Below are 12,488 nucleotides of genomic sequence, written 5' to 3'. Positions count from 1 at the left end.
TGATCAGTGAGGTACTTTACAATATTTTGCATTCCCTGGGATGTCTCTGCACTGCCTAGAAATACTTCGAGATGTGGCTGTGTTATGGAAGGGGAAGAGAACTCTGTAACTAAACTTCTCTTCTCTTACTCGCTTTGCTAAGTTGCAGTCACATTACAAGTAGAACAAAAAGTTTTGCTCACTCAGCTAGTCACCTTGGGACGGTGATGTAGATGGCTCTGATGCAGCTGTTACAGAGGGAATTGGGAGACTGATCTGGTTTTAGTAATTTCCTTGTGTATGTTTTGATTTAATAACATTTGATGCTTTAGCATGTACTGCTCGTGCCTCGTGTTGGCATTATCCAACCTGCCTTGAGTTGTAATAGTACTTTCATGCTCTGGTCTTAACAGAGACCTCACTCCCCACCCTTTTCATACTGCCTAGCTAGCTTTTCTCCCCTCTGTTACTATAGTAGCCAGTAATAATGTGCTTTCTGGGTTTTCTACATCACATCATGCCATGTTAATAGACCAACACTGTTTTAAATGTAGATTGTACGCTAATTAAATTCTGATCTGCAGAGGGTTCTGTTTCCTCCTGTGTCAGTGTTACCTGTGCCTCTAATATAGGAGGGTGATTGTTTTCTGTATGGCTTGGTTGACTTTCCTTTCATACTGAACCTTTTGCTTGTCTCTTAATGTTTTCTGCTCCTTTTCTTGTTTCTGTAACTCACTGGAAATCTATATAAACTTCAAATGAGACTGTCTTCCTTAGAGAGAAGTTTCCCTGCAGTATCCATATAGCCTCTGTTTGTCTGCTGCAACTTGTAGGATACATTAAAAATAAAAAATTAATTTTGGAACAGTTTCTCAGTTGGTGTGAATTTCCACTTCTCCCAGTTAAAAATTCCCTGTTGTGACTGGGTACAAGGATTCCTCTGGGTTGTTGGTGGTCTGAACATTATATTCATGCACTGGTAGTACATTCTATTTTAGCTCTAGCTTGAGGAAAAGCCTGTGGAGAAGCTAAATTGTCCTAAAAGAAGATGAGAGGAATCACAAGTTTGTAAACCAGGTAATGGCAAGCCCCGTGTTGTGCCTCCGTGAAGTGGAAGATCGGTGAGCCAAATACTGAACAGATCAGTGTTCGGAGTCTGTCCGTACTGGAATTAAAGATCAGATGAGGCAGAAGCTTTGCTAGTTTGAATCTGCTCGTGCAGTGGCTGCGTGATTCTGGGCTGTATGGTGTGGTCAGGAATGCGGCTCTGGGTATGAGCTGAACATGGGCACTTCTGCTCTCAAAGACATGCTAGTGTGTGTGCTTGAGCTCTGATGTGAGGATAGCAGGGACGAAGGCAGTATTCAAGGTGAAAGCTGTGAAGGCTCAGTAAGTGTATGAAATGGGGAGGTACAACTCGATGGCCTGTACTGAGTTGAAGGGCTGTTCCAGAGGTGGGCCGTGGTAGTGTGCAGGAGTCCAGAGCTACGTAGCTGAGCCCACGCTATCGTTGTTTTTGGCTGGGACGTGCTGTCCAACAGTACTCGATGAGGTAGGTTCTGTGGTACCTCCCCATGAGTAGTAAGCAGCAGAGAAGTAGCCTAGGTAGTACCAAAGGAGAAGGGCAGATGGAAAAGGTATGTGGAGACAGCAGGGGAAAGGGGTAGCATTGTAATGCTGAAAGACCTGCCAGGCTCAGCTTGGACAGGATGACACTACGAGTGTAGTGAAAGAGCGGAGAAATGCATGCTGAGCCTGGTTTACTGGAGAATGCAGTTTGGTGTGAAGGTGCCTTTGAAGATGACTGAAGATGCCTTTGCACAAGAGTAGGGTCCGCGAAGGTTGGGTAGTGTTTGAGCATTGCTCCCTGTTTGTTGTTCTCCCAGTATCTGAGAGTGCAAGGAGTTCTGGCTGCTGAGTGCCTCTTTGCCTTCCTTGCCTTCCCTCTGTGTCTGAGCATGGGTGCACCTTGCCTCTTGAATATGCCCCAGTTTCTGTGTGAGGGAGCTTTTCTCCTCCCCATGCTATGCACAGAAGTTCCGTCTTTCTTTAGTCCTTGGGGATGCCCCTCCCGTTGCACCCTCCGTCCTATACCCTCTGATTCTAGTTGCAAACACACCTCTGCTTTCTCCAGTGTGAACACTTGGGGGTTTTCTGCCTACCTCTTCAGCGTGGCTGGGGAAGGTGCACAGTTTTCTGAGGTGGGAGAGCACATAGAGGCACCCCCTTGCATCCCACATTTTGTGTATATGTATTCCTCCCTCTTCCCCTCTCCTTATATCAGTGTGTGGGGCACCTATGTTCTGACCTCGATGTTTGAGTGGATGGGGGTCTTCAACCCTGCCCTTTCCCCTGGTGTGTAGTCATGTTCTTTAACGGTGACTTCTCTCTGCGCCTTCTCACGTGTCTGTGCATTTCTGCTGCTGCTTATACCCGCCCCTAGGGGAGCGTTATTGGCAGGGGGACCCTTGCTGGCACACTAATGTGTGAATAGTTTCTGTGCTTTTCTTCTCATCTCCTCTCTTCCCTTCTCTTGTCCAGAAAAGGAAGTCGAGCTCCAGTGTGCATTTGATGGTGAGCACCTCCCGTAAGCTGCCTGCGATTCGTGCGTCCGCCATTCTCATGCCATGCACGCTCGGCTTATGCTCATCACCCTACATAGCATGTCTGTGCAGGGGGGCGGTGGCGGGGGGGATCGTTGTGCACTGAAAGGTCCATGTCCTCACTCAAAGGGCCCTGTGATCGTCTGGCCCCCGGCCAGTCATACAGTTCCCATTTTGTGCAGAAAATCAACTGCTGGCAATGCAGTTTGACCTTGCCTGCTCTGAGTGTGAAATGAAAAAAGGCAGTGGTTCTCCTGGGCTCAGCAGGGCAGGTGCGTGCCTTGCCTGGACATGGGGCTTTGTCATTCTGTTGCAGAGGTGCCAAAAAGAGGAGCAGGTGCTTTGCCTGGTGTTGGTGCTGTCATCCTTGGTGGGAGCCCTGCAGTATAGAACAAACTGGGAGTGGCTCCAAATGTGGCAGAGACTGATGGGGCTCCACTGTTCAGATGAAATGCGTGGGCACAGCACCGCCGGGCAGCTCAGAGCTGCCGGTCACTTCTTTTTTTAGCATACTTACTGAAAAGGTTTGTCAGAGCCTTTATAATCCAAAACTTCCTTTTGTCCTGATCTCGTTTATGTATCCCAGCATGACCAAATACCCAGTAACTGCCTCCCCTGTCCTGTTCATTTCCTTTTTTCATCCATCCAGATGTTTGACGTCCATAGAATTTGTCAGAAAAGTAGTCAAATCCACTCTCAAGGGAGCAAAGAGAAAATTGGCCAGTGCCATATTGTAAGGAGTCATACACCGACCATTAGATGATGCCTTTGTCTCTGACACTGAGATTTAAACAGTAACTAAAGTACGAAAATTAGTTATTGCATCATCTCCTTTACACAGAAAAAGAACAGAAAATATTTCTCCCCTATTGCAGGTAGGAACAGGAATGCTACAGTACTGAGAAGGCAGAATAATTTGTTTCTACTTTACTATCTGGAAGATATTTCTCCTCTTCCTCCTTCAATGACAGCTTAAAACTATGTAAACACAAAAAAGTAATTCCAAAGTACCGCTTGGAAAATCTGATGCGAGGGCCTGACTTTTCACCAGCCCTGCCTTTATGAAACTCCAGGGCAGGAGTTCATTTTGCCTTTCTTGCCCTTCTTTTCTGCCCACTGCCATCAATACTTAAATTCCCTCTGCATGTTGTTTTAAAGCAGCTGGGATATGTAAACCGTGTAAGTGTCAGCCTCAGAAAACATGGAAGCAGTGAAGGTGGCTAAATAACCAGAGACGGCCCATGTGTTGGTACTTATTTTCTTTTAGTTGTCTAGAAATGTGTGTCCCTAGCGATATGATCACTGGTCTGTTTTCTTTCTCTTGCACCCTCTGTGTTGTTTGTGCCTGTCTGTGTGTCTCCTGTCTAGCTCAGGAAGCGCTGCCAACTGCTGTACCAAAACTAATCGTGTTGCATAGATCTTAAGAAGGGCACCTTTTTAGGTGAATAGGCCTCTTTTAACTTGAGCTGTACCGCTGTGAATTACAAAGGGTCATAGCCTGCCCAATGACTGTGATGTTGGCTGGCAGTAGGAGAGGAAGGAGGGGTAAGAGTTGGCTGTGGTACCTGGGGCTCTGGGAAGGGTAGGCCAATCTTTTCCAGGGCAAGGCAGTTGGTTAGGTGGCCACAAGACACGAGTGTGTGCGATATGAGTACGCACATGATACGAGTATGTCAGATACCTCCATCTGAGAATGAGCTGTGAAAACTGCTTAGGCTAAGTCTTCTGCCTCTTACTTCCTTGGGACTCTGTCCTGGAGTAAAATGCAACGTGATTCTGGACTAGCAAACACAGTACTCGGTCTTCTTCAGCCCACTGGATGGGGAAGAGTATGATGGATGAACCGGGTGTTCAGTGCAGCCTGGAGGGTAGGCTGTGCGCTTTGGGTGTGCGTGGGTTTGCAGTTTGTAAGGTGACGTCCCACACCTAACAAGCTGCTGTCAACTTTTCTTCAAAACAGTGGCTTCCTGGATGTTTGGGTTTGGGTTTTTTTCCCCGTTGGGCCTCAGTTATAAAACCCTCCAAAAAGTCAGAAGTCTTTTTGTATAGCTTCTTTCATGCTAACTTTATCTTCTTATCCCAGCGGACTAAGAAAAATGGGCTGTGCTCTTCTCACTGGAAGAGGTTTGGAAGATAGATCTCTGCATTAGGATCACTGTTTCTGAAGTACAGGCACCTCAGTTCCGTGTGTAGAGGGGTGGACCCAGGCGTTGCCAGAAGTTTGGTTGTGTTTATGCCACAAAATAGCTTGGGATTCATTTTTTCAGGTTGATCTGCTCCTCTCTTACACCCGCAGCGGCCTGTCATCTCTTCTGCCATGAGGCTGGAAATACATGCAGGAAGCAAAGCTCTTAGAAGGCCAAAGTCTTAGGACAATGAGGGGATGTATAGGAAGAGTCAGTAAACAGTAATTTGTGAAGCATTTCTCCTTTCTTAGCTTTGGGGATGAGTGTGTCGTATGCTCTTTTTTTTCCTATGGACTTCTAAAGAATTCATTCCTGCCTCTCTCTTCTACTTCCTCTGCTCTCCATCTGCCCCATCTTCCTCCTCTGTTTCTCCTCTCTCCCTCTCCAAAAGAGATAGCTAAGCTAAGGCACGTTGCTTGTGAAGAAAAACTGAAGTATTAGTAGGTGTGTGTGAAGTCTCAACCTCACAGGATCTGTCTCTGGTTGACATAATTAAACCTTTGGCAGATGTTTTCCAGCTCAGCATTTGACTTCTGCATTCTTTGTGGTGGTTACTGGGTGATGAGGGCCTGATAAATGCAGTATGAGTTTGCACTCCCCAAGAACAGTGGGATGGAAAGCAGCTGCAATGAGGTCGCTCTGCTGTGAGCTCCCATCCCATACCCCTGATCTGTAAACCTAGGAGTTTGCGTGAGGCTCCTGCAGTGCTGATTTTGACATTGTTGCTGGTGTCTGGCAGCAAGAGAGCTATATACCTGGTGTGGGGGTTACGCTGCAGTGTAACTGTGGGCCTAATTCTCCAACAACTGACTGGATTTGTGGGCTAGGAACTATATGCTAGTGGACACAGGTTTGTCTTCCTACAAACATAGACTTTGCTCATTCCTGACGTAACTGACATACATGACTCAACGGGACGTTTCTTTGCAGCAAGCTGGTGCCTGCCTCACAGTTGTGCTATGTGAATGCAGGAAATGGAGATTTTATTCTTCTACCACAGCTACAAGAGAGACTGAAGAGGGGAAAGATGAAAAACTACTGGGCACCATCCAGAGGACTTGCTCCTTGGGGAACTACGTGGCCTTTTTCTTGCATCCCACCCCCATCCCTTTCTGTATTTTGGTCCTGAAGTCTCTTTGTTCAGGTCACAGCAGTGAGGCAACACACCATACCTCACCTTTTCTCTACCTTTTCTAGGGCTGACCGCACTTCTTCTTGCATCAGTAGATTCCGTGGGACCCTCAGCATCATCCCATATCTAGGACTGTTCCTGCACACTTTGGGACTCCTCAGACACGACTCCCATTTGTCCCCTGTTTGAGACTGCACCATGACTATTGTGTGTGTCTCACTTCCGTAGTCTTTCTTTTGGGACTGCTGCCATGTCTCGTTCTTCTTCACCAAATAGTTTTGTTGGTGCTCATTGCAGGATTCTCCCCATCCCTTTGGGCTGCTGCCTTTTTCCCTTCTGTTTTCCATCCTTATAGCTCTAGCAGTCCATGAGCATTTGGGTTTTGGTACATCCCTTACAACATCTGTTGCCTCTGAGGGAAGGATGATGTCCAGCGACCCGGGCTGCGCTCCTTCTTCCTCCCTCTTCTTGGTGATGGAGCCTGTGGGGAGGGGAGGGTCTGAGGAGATGGTTGGGATTGAAGCAATACTGTCATTTTCTTGCTGCCTCTGCTGCCCAGCAGGGGAACTAAAACCATGTTTTTCTGTCTCAGCCACAGAGCAACAACAAAACCAGTATAGTAAGCACTGCAAAAGAAACACCCCCAGTGCAGACGTCCATGGTATCTTCCCCAACCGCTATTTTTTTTCCTGTTTGGTTTAATTTTGATTCTGTCCCCTTCTCTCCTTCCCCCCCATCCCGAGTGCTGCTTGTGCTGCTCTGTTTCAGCTTGTGTTTTGGCTTCGTTCTGTCTGTGTCCCTGTGCTGCTGTGGGGCCTGATCACAGCCTCACAGGCTTTGGGGTGGGGGTGCTGAGCAGAGCTGTGGTTGGATGTGGGGATCGCAGCTTCCCTGGACTTCCCCTTGTGCCATCCCTGTATAGTTCTGTGTGTCCCGTTCAACTGTTCCTGCTGGCTTTGGGGAGGCTGGTTTGGAAGAAGAGAGTGGCAAGCTCCATCCACTCTCCAACACCCAGGCAATGGAGGATGAACTTCAGGACACCACAGAAGAAAGGGCAGGCAAAGGGTTTTTAAAGGAATCCTTTGGTGGCCCATTTGGCCTGCTCAGTTGCGTGGTTGATCCTCTGCAGCTCGCTGACTTGCTGGGCTAGCATTTTCTGTTTGGGCTGTGTGCAGCGGGCTTCATAGGGTGTGTGCCCTGTGCCCAGTACGTTTAACGCCACAGCTTCAGTATGCTTGGAAGGTCAGGCAGCAGTACGATGGGTGAGAGAGGCGGATGGGTGAGTGTATATCGCTGCACCGTCACAGTCCCTGGTGCCCTCGCTGAGCCACCCTGCAAGAGTGACAGCAGTGGGAGGAGATGGTGCAGGATCCTGAAGTCTTGTCCCGGTAGTGACGGGATGAGTGCAGGAGCTAGTTAGCACCCATAGGCCTGGTAGTTGCTCTTTGTTGTGTGTCTCTGGAGAGTTGGATTTGGCATTTTTTTGGGGGGTGGGAGGGTGGGATTTGATGTTTTTGTTGTAGGGCAAAGGGTTCTTGGGACACTTCATAATTTTCTGCTTTCCCTTCACTGGCTTTGTTCAATTATGGTATTGATGCTGAGGGAGCCTTTCTAAATTATTAATTATTGTTGTTGTTATTGAAATTGGATCTCATTTTAGAGACTGTTAGAAAAATGTGCCTTTTTTCACAGCCCAGTTCCCTTAGCAACTCCTCTCTGAGAGGCATTGAGGTGGTCTGGCTTATCCCCTTTTTATTATGGAAATTATGAATGTCCCTTTTTTAGGGTAAAATACCCGGCAAACTTTCCAAAAAAACTGGGAGACAAAGGCCCCAGCCCAGTATTATCCTTTCCTCCCCCTCTCTCATCTGAAGCATTTTCCAGCGAGGATGCTGCTGAGGGGTCATTACTTCATGAACGCCTGCAGAGGGTGCAGACTGGCTGCTCAGTTGCCGTCTGGCGTTTGTGCCAGCCTGGTTCACTGGAGGCAAATTGGGAGTTAGGGGCAATTGCAGGGAAGCTGGGGGCTTTGTCTCCTTGCGACTGTAGCTTTTAGCGCAGCCTCTCTCTTCAGGAAACCTTCCGTGCAGGAAGTGTGTGCGCACGCAAGCACACGTGTGCTGTTTGGAGTTTGTGGTTTGACTTTTTTTATGTCAGTCACCTTTTCTCCACTTGCTGGGGAGTGAAAAGAAATGAGAGAATGCTTTGGAACTGGAGTTTAATGATTCTTCCGTCCTTTCCTAGGAGCCTCAAACAACTGTTGTCCATAATGCTACAGATGGCATAAAGGTAAGGGATGGGAGTGTTGCCAGAGAAACCTCCGCTTCTCTCTTGTCGTTCTCGTCTTCGTGTGTCTTTCTTCAGTTTCTACCTTTCCGACGTCTGGTTTGTAGCATGCTCCTGAATACTGCTGGCAGTAGGCTGGGAGGGTTGTGTTGTATGGCTGTGGATCTCTGGAAGAGGCTGAGTAGGGACAACCGTTCAAATATTATCATCTCTTTCCTACTGCGGTGTGTAACCATCACTCTCCTTCGTATGTGGGGTGGAAGAGAAGATACAGGCACTTACGCACTTTTTTTTTTTTCTTCTGGAAATGGAGACCTGTTCCTCTGAGAAAGCCTAGGAGCCCTTCTTTAGCTTCTTGTAGCTATTCTTCTTCCAAACAGAAGCAACTCCCATTTGATCTCACTTGAGAGAGTTTGGTAACTTCTGTCCTTATAAAAGTTCTGGGTGGATGGCTTGAACGGCTTAAACATGCAAAAGCTGAGCAGAGATGCTGTTAAGTTTTGCTTAATATTTGGCCTGCTTCCATCCAAATCTTCCTTGTATCATCCTCTCCCTGCCATCCCTGCCAATGTTTTTGCACTTTTCCCCATCTTCCTTCACAAACAAATCAAACTATTTACTCATGCTCCCGACTGCTGATGCCTGGTAATGCTCTGTTCTGCCATGCAGGGTTCCACAGAGAGCTGTAACACCACAACCGAAGATGAGGATCTGAAAGGTAGGTGTTTTGCCTGCAGTTTCTAATACAGTTAAGTGCAGGCAGGGGATCCTGGAGATTTGATCATTGCCTTGAACTAGCTTCCCAGATTTCTGTGTCTGACCAAGTTCATAAATTTGCCATGACGCTGTCATTCCTGTCACAGTGGGACCATGCGTTGGGGAACGAGCTGACTTGGCCTATGTCGTATACAAACACTGTTTTCCCTGAGCTAATTTGTTTTTGTCTCAGAGTTGGAATTCTTTTCTTGCAAATATCATAATCTGTTCATCTAGAGTCCATTTCTAGACTTGGAAAACCCCTACCAGTCCCTTGAGGTTTGGAGTCCGGTTGTGTTTTTGTGCTTCCCTGTAGGTTACAAGGAGTTGAAACCTCTCTGCTACTGCTCAGTCTCCCTTCTCACCCCTTTCTGGGAATCTCTTTAGTGACATGCACACACTTGCCGCTTTATTTTTTTCTCTTTGGGTCTATTTTTGTTTCTAAGATGAAGATCATTCTCAGCCTGTCGTCTCTGAATGGAAAGTCCTTGACTGAGATATCAGTAGAGGGAGAGGCTGAGAAGAGATTTCACACCTTTCAGTGACCATGTCATAAATATTCTGTGCTTGTACAACTCCCTAGATGAAGGAGCTCCGAGTCCCATATCTGCTCACATTGTTTGAGCACTTGTCCTTTTCCTGACCTCCCTAAAGGAGAACGAGCAGACACTTTCCTGAATGAGCAGGTTCGGGATGGGTGAATGCAGTTTGCATTCTGAGGCAAATGCGTTAATAGCTTGCATTTTGAGGCAGAGGTATTCTCATTCTCCCTGTAGTCAATCTGAGTTACATATCCAGGGAAAAATCAATGCTGACCCTGTGGTGTAGTAGCAATGTCACCTCTGTCAGCTGGGCTGGTTCCTGATGCTTTTCCTGTGGCTTACCACAAGCTGCTGGCTCCTCTTCTGAGGAGTCACAGGGAGCAGAAACACATGCCAGTGAGTGAATGAGCTCTGCAATACAGATTGTTTCAGATAAGACCTGAAAGGTCGCATTACAGGACAGTATTCTAGCTCCCACCTTTTTGCCAAAGAGTACTCCGTGGTTTAAGAACCTAGCTTTGAGGGAAGGGAACTGGGTGGTTTTGGTAGTGTGGTAATGAAATTGATTTATCTTATCTCCACTGGATATCCATCCAGAGCAGATATTTATCCAGAACCTCGTCTCCTTTGGCAGCTTTTGTTCAGGAGAGGTCCCAGACTTGAGCCAGTTGAGCCAACGGGTCCTGTAAGTCAGGAACATAAATGCTATGAGGAGAGGAAGGCTAGGACTGGAACAGAAGGTGGGGGGGAAGGAGGGCAGCTGGTCAGGGCTAAATCTATGAAGAATTGTACAGGGCTACATTGCTGCAGATCAAAACAGGGTTTGGTTTTTTTGGCAGAGGTTAGAAAATTTTGTTATGATTTTAATAGCATAAAGAGCATTTTAAGAGCATTTGAATGGCGGTTGGGAGGGAAGGAGCTTGCACAGTACTGGTTTGTGCTATGGCCAGCTCTGGTAATTTTAGTGCTTCAGTTTTAAGTGTAGCAGTGTTCACCCTTTCAGCTCCTGCCCCTCCATGTTTTAAGCTAAGCAAGCACTCAAGCGAAACTAAATAGACCAAAAGGTTTGGGGGTGTCGGAGTTCTCGGCGTTCTGCATAGCCATGACTCTGGGAAAAGGGAAGTGCTTGTGCAATTCCTCTGCCAACTTCTTATTTTCAATAGACAACAGGCTATGCAGATCTGTTCTGCTGTGGTGCAGGAGGCATCGTCTTGATCCATCAGTGACAGTTGCCTCAGGGATATGTTGTTTCCACTGTGGTGGGGCTAAAGGCAGCGCCCCCCCGCCCCTGTGTCATTCTAAATTGCACAGCAGGTCCATGTTGTAGAGCTGTCTATTTGGCTTTGCCCTGGAGGATACTCCTGCATGTTTTGTGCCCAGCATTGTGGTTTCTTTAATGTTCTCCTATTTCCTTTCTCTTTTTTTATTTACTGAACTTGCGTGTTTTGTTTGTGTTTGTGTTTTAATTCCCTGCCATGCTAGCTCCCCCTCTCTCCACCGGGGACGGCAGCTCAGTGCTTGAAGGACGGAGGCACAGTGAGAGCAAAACACAGACTGAGTCCATGCAGTCCCAGCTTTCTCTCTGTTTCTCAGCCAGTAAGTCCAGGGGTGCAGTGCTTCACGGCATCTTTTACCCACCCCTCCCTCCACCTTTCCCATTTCTCCTTCCCCAAGATTTTTCCTTTCCTCAACTTCCTTCCAGAACGTTGATTTTTCATTTCCAGTACTCCAGAATAAAAAGAAATCATCTCCCTTCCTGCAAAATACCCTCCTTTGCACACTGAAAATTTCCAAACCTTTCCTTCCCTTTTTGAAAAAAAAAAAAAAAAAACAACCCAGAACCTCATCCTAGCTAATTTCATTCCCTTGCTTTCATCTGGGCGAGACGTGGAGTTCTCTGCAGAGACACTGCCTTTCGGGGTTTCCTCAAGCAAGTCACTGCATCTCTTTAGTTTTCCTTGTGGTAAATGGGGTCAGTGGTGCAGGTCCGCTTACGGAGGGGATGCGCGAGGCTGAATTCAGTCTCGCTTGTCGAGAACTTCTGAGCACCCCAGACGTGGATGGTGCTCAGGAACTACAAAAAGAACGAAAAAGTTCTTACAGGCTGTTTCAAGGATGCTTTGGAAGGGAGGCTGTGGCTGCTGGAAGACTCCTCAGCATTTCTGAATCCATTGTCAGGTGCTCTGAGTGAAAGTCCCTGGATAATGTTGGCTCTGAGGGACATTTCTCTGTTGTGAGCTTTACCTTGCGTGTCTGTCTTGCTAGCTCAGTTAGCTGGTACCGTGGTTAGTCTGCCAGTTATGGTACCATCTGCCAGATCTCTCCTGAATTGGCTGCCTCCGTGGAGGAGCCTGTGGCTGAAAAACCTCTGAAAACGGATATGAAAAAAGCTAGTAGGTTGGAGAAAACCTAGGTGGGATTCCCGGCCTTTCCCCTACACAGACATACCGTACTAGCTGCCTGACTATTTAAAGCTATAATGGAAGGATCCTTAATGTGAGTTGGGAACGTCTGGAGTATTTGATTCTGTTCAGGTCAGTCTGGGAAGGAAGGAGCAGGCATGCCCTCTTCTGTCTCCTCCTGTCTTCCTTCCCTGGTTTCCTGCACGCAGCACCGGTATCTCGTACGATGCAGCAGTCGGAGCCTCTCTGTTACTTATTTTTGAAGTAGCTCTAAGGATATCAAACTGCTGGTTCGTGAGGTGCAATGGGAAAGGTGTTTTGCCCAGCCAGAACGGAAGGGAAATGATCTCTTCTGAAGTCCTGTTTTCTGTGAACTGCTTTCTTATTAACTCCTTCCTCTTGCTCACAGCAAGGCCCTGCTTGGTACACGGAGGAGTGCCAAATCACTTCTCTGCCAAGTGGGGCAGCATTCTCCCACCCTGCTCCCCACCGAGTTGAGATTTGCAGTGATGTGGATGCCCTACTTTCTTTCTCTTTCACTCACATCTCGTACGTGCCCTCATGCTGCTCTGTCCCTACTCCGACCAGTGTTTTAGGTCACC

At 47.4% G+C, this 12,488-nt stretch overlaps 1 protein-coding gene across 1 annotated transcript in view; it reads left to right on the top strand.

The window, feature by feature from the left end:
- The window catches only part of CAMK2G (calcium/calmodulin-dependent protein kinase II gamma), a 123,829-nt gene that overhangs the window by 100,897 nt on the left and 10,444 nt on the right, over positions 1-12,488 (top strand). The window contains exons 15-19 of the mRNA XM_009322482.1: positions 2,521-2,553; positions 6,493-6,561; positions 8,145-8,189; positions 8,856-8,904; positions 10,967-11,080. Of these exons, the coding sequence (XP_009320757.1) occupies positions 2,521-2,553; positions 6,493-6,561; positions 8,145-8,189; positions 8,856-8,904; positions 10,967-11,080 (310 nt within the window). The remainder of the gene's footprint in view (positions 1-2,520; positions 2,554-6,492; positions 6,562-8,144; positions 8,190-8,855; positions 8,905-10,966; positions 11,081-12,488) is intronic.

This window comes from Pygoscelis adeliae, unplaced genomic scaffold (assembly GCF_000699105.1).
Source record: "Pygoscelis adeliae isolate BGI_AS28 unplaced genomic scaffold, ASM69910v1 Scaffold244, whole genome shotgun sequence".
NCBI classification, from domain to species: Eukaryota; Metazoa; Chordata; class Aves; order Sphenisciformes; family Spheniscidae; genus Pygoscelis; species Pygoscelis adeliae.
Note: the sequence above shows the minus strand (reverse complement) of the source record. Positions and strands in the feature narration are given on the sequence as shown.